The 14958-nt window shown below is 39.2% G+C and overlaps 2 protein-coding genes across 2 annotated transcripts in view; both read left to right on the forward strand.

Annotated features, from left to right (window-relative positions):
* Positions 1-14572, forward strand: part of LOC107658478 (ferritin, middle subunit-like) — a 23958-nt gene extending 9386 nt beyond the window's left edge. The window contains exons 2-5 of the mRNA XM_016447042.1: positions 12879-12991; positions 13867-14013; positions 14146-14271; positions 14400-14572. Coding sequence (XP_016302528.1) covers positions 12887-12991; positions 13867-14013; positions 14146-14271; positions 14400-14558 — 537 coding nt within the window. The 5' untranslated portion in view covers positions 12879-12886 and the 3' untranslated portion in view covers positions 14559-14572. The remainder of the gene's footprint in view (positions 1-12878; positions 12992-13866; positions 14014-14145; positions 14272-14399) is intronic.
* LOC107658479 (ferritin, middle subunit-like) lies at positions 6739-8210 on the forward strand. Its single transcript, XM_016447043.1, has 4 exons — positions 6739-6978; positions 7397-7543; positions 7698-7823; positions 8038-8210. The coding sequence occupies exons 1-4, from the start codon at positions 6874-6876 to the stop codon at positions 8194-8196; spliced, it is 537 nt and encodes a 178-aa protein (XP_016302529.1). The 5' UTR covers positions 6739-6873; the 3' UTR covers positions 8197-8210.
* Positions 14573-14958: the final 386 nt, after the last annotated feature.

The raw sequence follows: 14958 nt of genomic DNA on the forward strand, positions 1-14958 counted from the left end.
TATTTTTGAGCCTCCGGGCTCTCAGGACTGTAATCAGGAGCAAACGCCCTCCCTGGGCCAAACTTGGGAACTGAAGCCCTCTCTGTGTTGGACTCGGGGACACGAGCCCTCTCGGGACTGGACTCGGGAACGGGAGCCCTCTCTGGGCCAAACTCAGGAACAGGAGCCCTCTCTGGGCCTAATTCAGGAACAGGAGCTCTCTCTGGGCTAAACTCAGAAACAGAAGCCCTCTCCGGGCCAAACTCAGGAATCAGGAGCCCTCTCTGGGCCTAATTCAGGAACAGAAGCCCTCTCTGTGCCGAACTTGGGAACCGAAGCCCTCTCTGTGTTGGACTCAGGGACGGGAGCCCTCTCTGGGCCTAATTCAGGAACAAAAGTCCTCTCCAGGCCAATCTTGGGAGCGGAAGCCCTCTCTGGGCCGACCTTGGGAACGGAAGCCCTCTCTGGGCCAAATTTGTTAACAGGAGCCCTCGCTTGGCTGAGTTCGGGAACAGAGTCTCTTTCTGGGCTGGACGTGGAAACAGGAGTCCTCTCTGGACTAGACTCGGGATCTGAGGCCCTCCCTGGGCCGGACGCAGGAACCGCAGCTCTCTCTGGGCTGGATGTGGGAACAGAAGCCCTCTCTGGGCCGAACTCGGGAACAGAAGCCCTCTCTCGACTCTGGTCAGGGGCTAGAGCCATCTCTCGACTCTGATCAGGGGCTTGAGCCATCTCTCGACTCTGATCAGGGGCTCGAGCCATCTCTCGACTCTGGTCAGGGGCTAGAGCCATCTCTCGACTCTGGTCAGGGGCTAGAGCCAACAGTCTTTTCCTCTTCATTCTCCTCTTTTGGGCTGAGGTGAAGGAGATAGCTGCTGTCATCATAGGGCTTGGGAGTGAATCGGCTGGCGGGCCAGACATGGGAATAACAGCCCTCTCTGGGCTAGACGTGGGGGCAGGACTGACAGAGGGCTCCGACGAAGGAGGGAGGAGAAGGGGCAGGTCAGCAAATACATCCAAAACCTTTCCTTCTAAGTCCAGCAGTCCCAGATCCACATTAAGCTCACCCTCAGCCATGGTGCAGGGGGCGGAGCTCCTCTCCGCGCTCTCGCTGTCCACAGCATTCTCCCTCGTGGCAGGCATTGTAGCCGGCTCTCTCACCTGGACTGATGTCATCAGCAGCTCCGGCTCCGCGGTGATCCTCAGCTCTGTTGCTCCTTACGGCGATGGCTCGTCGGTCGCGGCGGGCATGGGCTCTCCGTCATCGGTGGGCTCGGGCTTAAGCTCTGCGCAGCGGGGTGATGGTGGGCTGGGCTCTGGGTCAGGAGTGGAACTGGCAAGATCATCATCAGTATCCACTCCACAAAGGCGGCGAAATCCGCTCAAGGGCCATCTTCGGACGACGGCGCTCTGCACGCGGGGTTCAGGCTTCTGCCATAGAACGCGCAGAGCGCGTCGTCCGGGTAGCTGGTAAGCGAAGCAATGGCCAGGAACAGTCTGGTATGGCCCTCGAGTGATCTTTCCCCCTGCTCCAGCAGGAGGAGGAGGTATTCAGGACGGGATAAGGGGTCGAAGGGATCCATGGGGAAAACAGGAAAAGAAAAGAAAGAAAAAAAACCCACGGAAAACAAACGGAGGGGAACACGCAATTAAACTTCTTTTCAGGTCGGGTCTTCTGTCATGCACTGTGTCGGAGTGAACGACGGAGACGTAGATTAGAATAAACAGTCTTTAATGAATCCACACAAGGGGCAATCCAAACCAGGAACGGGAGAAGACACACGTACATCACAATGTTAGACCCGACAAAGACAGAACGCACAGACTGGGACTTAAATACATGGGGTAACGAGGGTAATTACAAGACACACCTGTGTAGCAAATTAGCTCAAAAGGGAAATGTATATAAATAATTACAGTTAATCATGATTAATTACAATTATTTATATCAGTTGCCAGTAGTAACTGTAGCAGAATTAAATTGCCATCAACCAATCTGTTCGTCCAGCGAACATTCAGTGTAAGTTCATATCAACTCTAGGAAGGATATTTCCGTGGCTACAGAAAATACTTTCATACAGTATTAATGCATTAGAGCATGTAGTAAGGATCAAAATCGTAAAGGGACAATTAATTTGCAAGGCAGAATCAGAAACTCATGTAATTTGTGCACAAGAGTTTTATTAACTAAACACTAAAACAAACTAGTCTAACAAACACACAAACAATCACTCATACATGGGAAAGGGCCAATGAGGCTTGATGGATGAAGCCATCAAGAAAAACCAGAGAATGAAGCTATGAAAAGAGTCAGTTAACCACCTGAGTAAAACCATCAGCGCCATTTTAGAACGGGGTCGTTTTAGAACAGCTTATACTAAACCTCTGTTTCGTTTAGTTAAATGTATGATACTTGCATTGCCTTGGCCTGGAACGAGCGTACAGATGCAGTCTCGGATGAAAGTCTTGATGGTTTGGAGGTTCGGTGGTGTAGGAGTCGCGATCACCTTCTTCCGGGTTTGAAGAGTGATGAACTCCAAAGATGTTCTGACTCGATGGTGATTGGGAGTTTCTGCCCAGTGGAAAGTGAAAAAGACCTAAGAGAGACATCAGCTGAGATCCTACGATCTTTGGTGAATGGAAAGTTAAGGCCCGAGGCCTGGTGCAGACTTAGGGTGTCCTTAGAGGGGTGCTAGCTCACATCCTCATCTTCTCCGTATCTAACAGAACCGCAGACTGACCGGCTATGTGTTGGAGCCCACCGGGCACACCTGCACCGGCTCAAGCTCTCTACACGGGCAGCAATCAGAAGGTTTTAGCTGAAGACTTAGCAGAAGAAGAACAACAACAACATGGCCGGAACTGTGCGTGAGCATTTTTAAGGTCTGAGAAGATTCACGCCTCTCAGGATGGGCTTGTCCAATGAGAAAGGCAGAAATTCCAAGCGGAATTTCTCCCTTTGTGTGAGAGCATGGTCATTTGCATATGGAACTCGAATCAAAATTACTAAAGATTCTTAGAACACTAATATATTGCCTATGTACCCACATATAATATAAATGCTCATTTAGATCATCAGAAAACAAATTTAAAGAGACCAAACATGGTATCGGTGGGGCTATATTAACTAGTGATCTATCATAACACACATACAAAACAGTATACAATTCAAAATACAATATACAAGAACAGTAATGGTATACACAATGTCCTGAGGAGATGTGTGTTCATTCATAGAAAGGTTTTCCTATGAATTAATTAGAGAAGAGTCCATTTTGCTGTGCATTATGTGTCTTTCCTATGGAAAATGTAGTGAGAGGGAGAACTCTCAACATGCCATTAGGTCGTAAAGTTTATCTGGTCTAGCAAAGGTGTCATGGATGCCATGGTGACCAGGGGCCTGGTGTCGTTTCTCAGACATCCTGGCACCCAGTATGTTTATTGGGTGAGGGGTCTGTGAATGTTTGTTACTCTAATGAATAATTGATTTGTTAAATCAAATTAAAAATGGTGTGTCTGATTGGTCCAGATGCTACACCTGGATGACATGAACACAATCAAGCATGGGAGAAACTGGGTCACGGAGCACATGGGGAGGTAAAACACAACAAAACAGGTCCATATTCCTGACACATGATGCAAAAGAGATGCCATGGTGTCAAAATACGTGAGACATAGGACTCTCTCATGTGTTGTTGTCTCAATAATTCCTAGTGTTGGTCGCATAAAGTATTTTTGAATTTGTATATTCTTTGATAGGTTGCATCTTCAACTCCACTGAATTTAATGATTTGAGTTCTGATTGTTTTGGAATCAGTTTACCATTAATGATGAAAAGGTAAAAAAAGACTCATGAAACTTGAGCGTGTCTTTGCTGTCACAGCTGAATGGAGCTTCGTTACTCATGTTTTGATTTGCTGGTTTCAGTTCCATTGACGCTCAAGCCAGTGTTTTGCTGTTGAAAGCACACTTATTTTAAACTAGTGAATTTGATTAATAAATATTTTGGTCTGGATTGACTTGTCTTTTTATTTAAAATTGTGGGATTGTACTGTTCTAGTTTTATAATTCAACCAGCAGGAATTGCTTTTTATCAATGTGTAGTGATGCTATATAAACCTATTCCGAATTTTTATTAAACCTACATGGTGGATGATGCAGAAATAAAAGCAAACGAATTACCCCAGTGTTCACATTAATATAAGTCTTGTGGAACTACACTTTTGACTATGAACATAAAGTCTGCGCTATTCTTGCCAAAACATGCCATGAAATGTAAAGTGACCCTTTTTCAATTTTTCATAGAAAACAATAATGATGCAATACAGACCAGCATACTACAAAATGGTATTTCAGTCACAACAAAGCACAATCCTCTGTGTCAGAATCCTTTTTTTCTGAACCACTATGGAAGCCAAAAAGCTCTGTTCCAAAACCTAGTGAACTGCCTTGCTACATACTGCCTAGTATACAGCAGGCAGTGTCCAAAGCATTTAAATATAGACAAAGTTTCTCTTGGTTAGACCACCATCCTGGATTTATATTTTATGTGTAATGATATAAATTTTATTGTCAGACAAAATCTGAACATTTTCTTGCATAACAGTATGTTGTTGCACACTCTTTGTGCTGTTGCACTCTAATTCTTGGAGTTTTCATGTTACATGTATACCTTATTCAGTTCTAGGACAGCCTGATGTACAAAGGAATAGTTTAGTTTCACTCAATTAAATCTTTGGACTTTGTATCGACAATTAGATGGTAGAAGCACAAATACATTATACAACACATGACTGGGATTAGAAACAATATTCTTGGTCAGCCTTAAGAGGTATATCTTGTCACAATGAATTATGGGTCTGCTTTCTCTGTGATGCCTTACAATTTGTTTCAAACAAAACACATTCAAAGTCTAACATTTAGTTAAACTATATTAAACAGACAGGGCAAACAAATATAAATCCATTTTTAGCTTTTCAAAGTCAACCATCAACCTTGACCCCTGAGCTTGGGGAGACTAATGGCTGATTCCACCTGCAGCAGGTCATTGTTGGTCCCTGGGGGGGAAACAAAATTTGCTTTGTTTGTACTCACATATTCCTCTGGACACAGCTCATTGTCTGGTATGTTCACTTGTTGCTGACACATACTTAGGGTGCATGTTCTGGCACAAAAATGCTTCGTCATTGTCACCTGACTGAATGCATTAGGGTACGCCAGGGCTAGTTGTCACATAGAGAAGTTGTCACAAGGGCTGTAGCTCTGTAACTATAAGGGTTTCAATGAAAGGTCCAGTTTGATTGTTGTTGTCTCCAGCAGTGTTTTTTAAATGTTGGTTTCTTATATTATCTTGCCTCACAAACCACTTTGTTACAAGTAGGTCAAGGACAGAGGAGCAAGTCTTAGGTCAGCCACACAAAGCTATCCTTAATTGTTTGTTTATGTACATATTTTTTAAACAAATGTTTGAATAACTTAGTTAACGTCAAAAAAAACCCTGTAAGAGTAGTGTTTATAATAACACTAATGATATCATTTAGTCCATATACATTGAAATGTAAGGAGCAGATATCTAACTAAAGAAGAATATGTATGATATAATATTTTCCTGATCTTAGCCCACTCTTGACCCTATTGCCCTATTGGTCATATATGAGCTGGAACCCAGTGGTGGACAGTAACGGAGTAGTTTTAATTCGTTACTGACTTAAGTACATTTTTCAAGTATCTGTACTTTACTGGAGTCGTTTTATTTTGAGTAACTTTTACTTTTACTTCACTACATTCCAAAGCATAAGATCGTACTTTTGACTTCACTACATTTCATAAAACATATCGTTACTCCTTATAATATATCACGTGCTCTGACACGCAGAAGCGGTGTCTGATTCAAGAACGAACTGATTCTTTTTAAATTAAGTAGCCTATATAAAATTGCAAAATAAATCAGTATTTTTTACTTAAGTACGTAACAAGTTGAGTACTTTTGCACTTTCACTCGAGTAAAATTGAAAAAGGAGTACTTTTACTTTTACTGGAGTAATATTTTATTATATGTATCTGTACTTTTACTCAAGTACTTGATTTGTGTACTTCATCCACCACTGCTGGAACCAGGCCTAACCTAATGCCATGCCACAAACCACGAGACAGAATGGTTCAATGGCTTGTACATAGCACTTACCACTAAACAGACCACATATAACAGGGTAAAAACAGTCAAACAGAGAATAGGTTGAGAATAGGTGTGTCTGGATATAGACTAGGCCTATATTTGTTGTGAAAATACAAAGTGGTACAGTTGTGTCATCAGAAGTGAGCAACATGTTACATCACATATTCAATTGTTTTATTTTAAAATGTATTACTGTAAAACTATCATAACCTACTTGACAAAGTTTAGAATTAAATGTATTGTTTTCAATAGTGAATTTGTCTGAATATGAATTTAGTGTACATAAAGGTTTAATTAATGTAAGCATATGTTTTTGAGGTTCTAGTTTTGGGCTACAGATCATGATATCATTTAATTCATTCAGTTATGTTTTCGTCGATTCAGTTTTCCTTGAATCATGAAGAAGGAAAAAAGACACGTTCATGATAGTTGATATGGCATGTTATCTCAGAAAATAACACAGTGGACTGTCTTGTCGCTTCCTCACCGAGCTTCGTTCTTTGATTGGCTGGTTTTTAGTTTCACTGACGCATCATTCGCTGATCGTATATAAGATGAACGCGCACCTTCATTTCACTCGCAGCTTCGGGAAGATCTGAAGAGGTTCTTGCTTCAACAGTGATTGAACGGAACTCCGATCTCGCCGGAAATTATTTAAGCCTATTTAAATTTCTTATTTATTCTGTATCAATTTTGATAGGCTAATAAAACCAGCCGAAATGGAGACTTCTCAGATTCGCCAGAACTACGACCGCGACTGCGAGGCTTTGATCAACAAGATGATCAACTTGGAGCTTTACGCTTCCTACATTTACACTTCAATGGTATGTGTCTATACATTTCTTCTATTCTCACTTTTACAAGACATATCTTTTGTTGTATGGTGACAAGTTTTCTCTCCTTCAATTAAATCCTTTTTTATATAATGCATAAAAAATAAAATAAAAAGTATCAGGTCAGGATATTACACCTGTAGAAATATGTTCTTTTTTATGTTGGTTTCTTAAATTATCTTGCCTCACAAACCACTTTGTTATTGGGTCAAGGACAGAGAAGCAAGTCTTAGGTCAGCACCCACAATGCTATCCTTAATTGTTTATGTACTTATTTTTTTAAACAAATGTTTGAATAACTTAGCTAAGTAAAAAAAAATGCTGTATTTTTAGCTTACACAGAAAGAACATGCCTTCCTCTGGTTTTTGTTGTACTCCATTTCTCATCTATTGATTTTGCTTTGTTCAGGCTCACTACTTCAAACGGGATGATGTCGCTCTTGCTGCTTTTGCCAAGTTCTTCAAGAAGAACGGCGAGGAGGAGCGCGAGCATGCTGAGAAGTTCATGGAGTTCCAGAACAAGAGGGGGGGATGCATTGTGCTTCAGGACATCAAGGTGCTTTAATAGTATTTTGAACTAAAACTTGTAACCCTGTTTTGTTTTTGTTTTTTAATACAATTGTTATTGTTATAAACTGACATTATACCTATTTGTAAGGGACTGTTGAATTAGAGGGGATCTTGCTCTTAATGTTTGTGTCTCTCTTCAGAAGCCAGATCGTGATGTGTGGGGCAATGGACTGATTGCTATGCAGTGCGCTCTTCAGCTGGAGAAGAATGTCAACCAGGCTCTGCTGGATCTGCATAAGGTCGCCTCTGAGAAGGGAGACCCTCATGTGAGTTATAATGTTTCCCCAGATCTGCATATGAAAAAGCAAGAAAGAAATATGCAAATTAGTTAATGGGTTAAATTAAGTTGATTTTTTTGAAGTAGCCAGTAGAGGTCAATGGTGGTGATTAGTCAGTGACTTTAAATACATGAGTCTGTTAAGCAGTGTCATCTAGTTTGGGTATTTTCGTAAAAAAAAATTCTGACGTTTTGTCCAACAGCTGTGTGACTTCCTGGAGACTCACTACCTGAATGAGCAGGTTGAGGCCATCAAGAAGCTTGGTGACCACATCACCAACCTTTCCAAGATGGATGCTGGCAACAACAGGATGGCGGAGTACCTGTTTGACAAGCACACCCTGGATGGAGACAGCAGATAAATGCAGCCCTCAGATCATATGCATGTTGCAAAGCCTCCAGCCATATATCAAGCAAGATATTCTTATCACAGCTCTTGTTTAAAATGTTAAAGTTTGATAAGTTGAACATTTTTAAGTTCCATAATGTCACCATTAGACAATTCAGTTTTGCTCTCTTTATTACTCAAGTTGTTATAGCCAAGCCAATGCTTTTCTGTTGAATGTGCACTAATTGGTTTTAACATGGTGAATTTGATGAATAAACATTTTTGACTGGATTCACTTGTTGTTATATTTAAAATGGTGAGACCTGGTCTGTGGTCACCTTTTAAGGTACAAATGTGTACTTTTGAAGGTAATGGCCCAAGTAAAAAGCCACATGTACAACATTTAGGTTGCATATTGTAATAAATGTCAATTAACAAGGAAAATATTAAAGTTATTCAAAGCTTTAAATATACAAATAATTACACCCTAACATGTTTGGTGTAAACAAGAAATAAAAACAAGATGTAGATATATTAAGTGGAACTCAAAGTGAATGCATTACAACAGTTACATTTCTAGTTTCTGTCATGCTTTTGATGGTGTAAGTCAGTTTTGAAATGAAGTGTTGCTTCATGTGTTTAATATTTGGAAACATATATGAATTATGATTAGAGACAGAAAGAATATGGTTTAGACTAATTTGATGGCTTCACACCTATCCTGGCAAGGTGATCAGGTTACAAACGTACTTGCATCTTCCATGATGAGAGAGAGAAAATGCTGAGTCACAGAGGCGCAGCGCCATATGTCAGCTCTTGGGAGTTTGCAGTTGTTGCAGCCGACAGAAAGCGCTTTCACGGGCAACGTCTAGTACAACACTGCTTAGTCAACATGTTTTGTCCCTCCTGAAGAAGACTTTGATACACACTTGACTGATAACTCTTGTTTCTAAAGGCAGTTATCAAGAGGAAAATGACCTTATTTCCACAGTGAAATTACATCATGTTTGTCTTGTGATATTTGCCTTAGTATACACAGGCTCCTATAATATGTGATACTAGGGTTTCTTCTATATAATATATGAATATAGAGGGTTTCCGCTATATGAGCTGAATACTATATTTTGTTAAATGACACATATTTCACAGTAAAATGCTTTTCCTGTGAAATTCATGGAGTATTAACAGTTGTGTTATTGCTATGTTAGTGCTAGCAAATAAACACTTTTAACACTTGATAACTTCCTTTCAGTAAAGAACCAATAAAGAAATGAATAATTATCTGCTTGTGTATTTGTGTGTCCAGAGATGATAGAGGTATCTATCTATGTAACATAAGCAGTTTGATTTACTGGAAAAGTTCATTTATCATCTAAATTTGTTGTTTATCATTTGTCTAAATTTGTTTAGTCTATTGACACCAGATTTTAAAACCCATAGAATCAAAGCAACACAGTAGGCCTGATAATGATGTGGTCTTAATTTGCACTTTTAGCTCATCAGGGCCATCAAGTACAGTGAGGGATCCTATAGCTCAGTATTCACATCTGTGCTATTTATTTATTATTTATAAGCACACTGGACAATACATATCAATAAGCTGTTTTCCAATTACAGTAGCGTCTATCTTGATTGTATCAAGACTGTGTGATCTGATGATTCCTTATACATTCAGCCATTCATTCATCATACTATATTATAGAGCTAATTCTAAGCTAATTCTTATATTTCTGGTTTGAAACAAATCTATTAGAATTAATTTGATATTCATTATGGAAAAAGAAAAAAAACATTCTGAGACAGCATTTCATCACCTCGTTACTCAGCTTGTTCTTTGATTGGCTGGTTTTTAGTTCTGGAACACTCTTATCAGGAATGAGAATCCTGATAAAAAAAAAAAAAGTAATCTGACCCTTATAGTCTAGCTCTCAAAGAATAAATACTTTTGTTTTGTAATCATTATGATCAGATTAAATCGAGAGCTATATTTTGATGCTGATCTTATGTTTCTGACCCATGCTATTAGCATAAGATACAGTGGGTACGGAAAGTATTCAGACCCCCTTCAATTTTTCACTCTTTGTTATATTGCAGCCATTTGCTAAAATCATTTAAGTACATTTTTTTTCCTCATTAATGTACACACAGCACCCCATATTGACAGAAAAACACAGAATCGTTGACGGTCTGAATACTTTCCGTACCCACTGTACATCTAAAAATAATACAATGTTAGATTTACTTCAAGTAATGTTAAGGAACACAAGATATTTTGAGAATGCCGTGGGACAAACAACACTGGACCCCATTAACTTTAACTGTATAGTCAAAAATTATCTTCTTTTGTGTTCCATAGAAGAAAGTGAAGAACAGTCAGGTCTGGAATGACATAAGGATCAGTAAGTAATGACAGATTTTGCACTTTTGGGTGAACGATTCCTTTAAAATCTGTTTACAATACGTGGAATTCAAAAAACTGCAATCAATATGATGTGACAGACACTATCATTCTGTGGAGAGACAAGTGTGATATACAGTCATTTCACATATGAGGATTATTGGGCCTATAGGGTTACATCTATAGTCTTTCTGAGAGAGACCCTATAGGGTTTATACTGACCACAGAAAGTCCTTTTTACAAAGGACAGGAAGTGTTATCAACATTATAATGCACTGGGGCATCAGGACACAAAAAGACCAGAGGATGTGCTCCTGTACTGGCCTCATTAATACCTCTTCCAACAGTGATCTCAGTTTCCCTATAAGGATGTCAACCATCCAGGTACTGGCAGGCTCAACTCTGCTTCAGCGAGTGTGCAGTTGATACGGTCCTGGCACATCGTTTTTCAGGCTAAAACCTTCAAAAAATATAAAAATAATAACATCGGGTTGTGTTTATAAGTTTCATTATCACCAGTATTACAGTATTTCTGTTGTTCACCACAGCACTAGTGTGCACAAAGGGACATCCAGCATTGTTTATCAATGTGCGCAGCACTCAGGAAATGTTACATTGACTGAACAATCACTGAAGAACATTGTAAAATTAAGGTCACTTGATTACAAGCAGCACAAGCAAAAGAGGATTCAGTAAAACTATCAATAGTGCAAGTTCTTCAGTGAGCAGAAAAACAATAGTTTCTAAGAGCTCACAAATAGAGTAGCATGTAATGGTCTTGTTTCTTATATTGCAATAGCACTTCCGACTGGTATCCTAAAGCTACACTCACTGACTTTTCAAATAACCTCCTTAAAAAGCTTAATTTAGATGAATTAAGCCTATCCTATTGTAAAGGCTACTAATAATTTATAAAATTGGAAATATTTGTAACGATAGACCCAAACAGACAAGAAAAAACTGTTTCAAATTAAACATAATATGGTTTACTATAACAGTCTGATGGTTTGACATGTGTAACCTACTGTAGCAAGCTGATCAGGTTACAAATACACGCATCTTCCATGAGAGATAAAATGCTGAATCACAGAGACGCAGCTCCATGTCAGCTCTTGGGAGTTGGTGGTTGTTGCTGCTGACACAGAGTGAGCTTTCATTGGCAATTTCTGGAAGCTACAAAACTGCTTCGTAATTGTGACCTCTCTTCACTGTACTTTTCTGATCAGTCAGGTGTCAGGTATCTAAAGATGGTTACAAAGAGGAAAAAGGCATAAAATCCATTGTGGAATAGTAGCCTTTATTGCAGGATTGTCCCATGATATTTGCCATATTATACACAGGCTCCTATGAATATAGTGTTACCAGCTTCCTACACACAACCTGGAACTTTTCGTTTTCCATCCATGAAAAAATAAGAAAATTACTCCTGGGAAATGAATTGGCCTAGTTGTTCTAGCTGTTCTAGTTGTTCTAAATAACACATTATACAGTATATTACAATAAAACAATATGTATCAATAAAATACTGAAACTAACTGTATTTTATGCGGTGTTACTGAAAGATGACTGGTGAATGACAATCAGTGATCAGAAATTACCTCTAGCAGCCTATGCTTGATAATGCTGTGATTTTTTTCTAATGTTTATGTATGTGCATTAACAGTCGTTTGTACTGTATAGCTAATGGTAATTAGTTTATTTAGCCTATATGCAAAATCCAATTATGCCTGTGACTGGCATGTAGTTTAGAGAAAGGATTAATATATGAATAGGCTATAGCCTATATGAATATATACTGTGTGTATATATTATATATATATATATATATATATATATAACCAGTCCTGCAGTAATACATATTTTGGTTGTCCAGAGGCTTCACAAATTAACATCTTATTTTATATATATATGAACACTTCATGTTTAAAAAGTAGTTACATTTCAGAGTGCAAAACATGCTTGTAATTGTGACTGTGAACCTGTTGGACATACTATGCTATTAATAATGAAAACGGAAAAGACTAAAAAACTATTCATTAAACTTGATCTTGTCTTCGTTATCTAACCTACCACAGCGGAAAGTCTAGTCACCTAGTTACTCAGCTCCTTCTTTGATTGGCTGGTTTTTAGTTTCACTGACGCGTCATTCGCTGATCGTATATAAGATGAACGCGCACCTTCATTTCACTCGCAGCTTCAGGAAGATCTGAAGAGGTTCTTGCTTCAACAGTGATTGAGCGGAACTTCGATCTCGCCGGAAATTATTTAAGCCTATTTAAATTTCGTATTTATTTTGTACTAACATTTTGATAATAAAGCCGCCGAAATGGAGACTTCTCAGATTCGCCAGAACTACGACCGCGACTGCGAGGCTTTGATCAACAAGATGATCAACTTGGAGCTTTACGCTGGATACACCTACACCTCCATGGCAAGTGTTGCTTATTGGTTTTTATCACTTTGCTAAATCGTTTCACGACATGTTTCTCTATCGATTATTTGTCCATTCTTGACAAAACGTATTCGCTTCTATCAAACGTTCGATTAAACAATGTTCTAGAAAATAAAAACAAGAAAATTGTATAAATATTTTATAAAACCCTTATAGGCTAAATAGCGCAAATGCCATTAGCAGTAGCTATGCATCAGTGTTATGGGACCATCCAAGGCTGTTTACAGTTGTTAGGGGTGACTGCTGACCTGCATTCTTGTATGGCAAGCCGTTTTATCTTAAAATAATCCCAGTGTTACTCGTCGTAATTGCATTTTTACTAGTAACAATTCAGTTAGAGAGCTCTACAATTAAATTCTTACTAGTAACAATGGCAATTAGAGAGCTCTCAAATTCAATTGTTACTAGTAAAAATTGCATTAAAGAGCTCTGTAATTGTAATTCTTACTAGTAAGAATTGAATTGAAGAGCTCTCTAATTTAATTATTACTAGTAACAATGCAATTGCAGAGATCTCTAATTGAATTAGAGAGCTCTCTAATCATAATTGTTACTAGTAAGAACCGAATTAGAGACCCCTCTAATTCAGTTCTTACTAGTAAAAATGCAATTGCAGAGCTCTCTAATTAGAGAGCTCTCTTATTGTATTTATAACTAGTTAAAATAGATTTAGAGAGCTCTCTAATTGGCATTGTTACTAGTAAGAATTTAATTGTAGAGCTCTCTAATTGAATTGTTACTAGTAAAAATGCAATTACGACGAGTATATTTAAGCTAAAACGGCTTGCCATATTCTTGTTCTGTGATGAGTTAGTTTTGCAGCCATTCTTATTCCCTTCTTTGATTTTGTTCAGGCTTTCTACTTCAAACGGGATGATGTCGCTCTTCCTGGTTTTGCCAAGTTCTTCAAGAAAAACAGCGAGGAGGAGCGCGAGCATGCTGAGAAGATCATGGAGTTCCAGAACAAGAGGGGGGGACGCATTGTGCTTCAGGACATCAAGGTGCTTTAATAATGTTTTGAATTAAGTATTTTGACTTTGAACATTGTAACATAAGCAAATCTGACTCTAGACCAATTTTTATGGAATGACCTTATGCCATGCTCACTACTCACTGATTGTGTCTCTCTTCAGAAACCTGAGCGAGATGTGTGGGGCAATGGACTGATTGCTATGCAGTGCGCTCTTCAGCTGGAGAAGAACGTCAACCAGGCTCTGCTGGATCTGCATAAGGTCGCCTCTGAGAAGGGAGACCCTCATGTGAGTGACCCTCATTGTTGAAGTTGAGACGCTAAATCTGCCTGCATATACATGTCTCTTTAAAGCAGTTTCATTCAGTGCTGAGAATTTAGCATCCTAACATTTTTTTCTGACGTCTTGTCCAACAGCTGTGTGACTTCCTGGAGACTCACTACCTGAATGAGCAGGTTGAGGCCATCAAGAAGCTTGGTGACCACATCACCAACCTTTCCAAGATGGATGCCGGCAACAACAGGATGGCGGAGTACCTGTTTGACAAGCACACCCTGGATGGAGACAGCAGCTAAATGCAGCCCTCAGATCATATTAATACATGAATGAATAAAAATATTATTCTCTTAAATATGTTCTTATCAAACAGCTCTTGTGCAAAATTTTGAAGTCTGACAGGTTGAAAGGTTAACATCAAGTAAAGTTTCCTGTTACTTGTAAAACAATGCAGCGTTACTGTTTTAGTCATCCTGTGATTGTCATCAAGCAATGCTTTCCTGTTGAATGTGCAATGATTGACCTGGTGAATTTAAATTAAAAATTCTGAGCTCAATAACCTTGTCTTTTTATTTAAAATTGCAGGATGCAGTCGGCGCCAATAGGTTAGTGCGTCGACATACAGTGCAACTGCGCTCACGGCGACCCGAGTTCGGCATTAAAAAAAAGGCATAAAATCCCAAAAAATATCTAAAAAAG

The sequence above is a fragment of the Sinocyclocheilus anshuiensis genome, unplaced genomic scaffold, assembly GCF_001515605.1.
Source record: "Sinocyclocheilus anshuiensis isolate Anshui unplaced genomic scaffold, SAMN03320099.WGS_v1.1 scaffold371, whole genome shotgun sequence".
NCBI lineage: Eukaryota > Metazoa > Chordata > Actinopteri > Cypriniformes > Cyprinidae > Sinocyclocheilus > Sinocyclocheilus anshuiensis.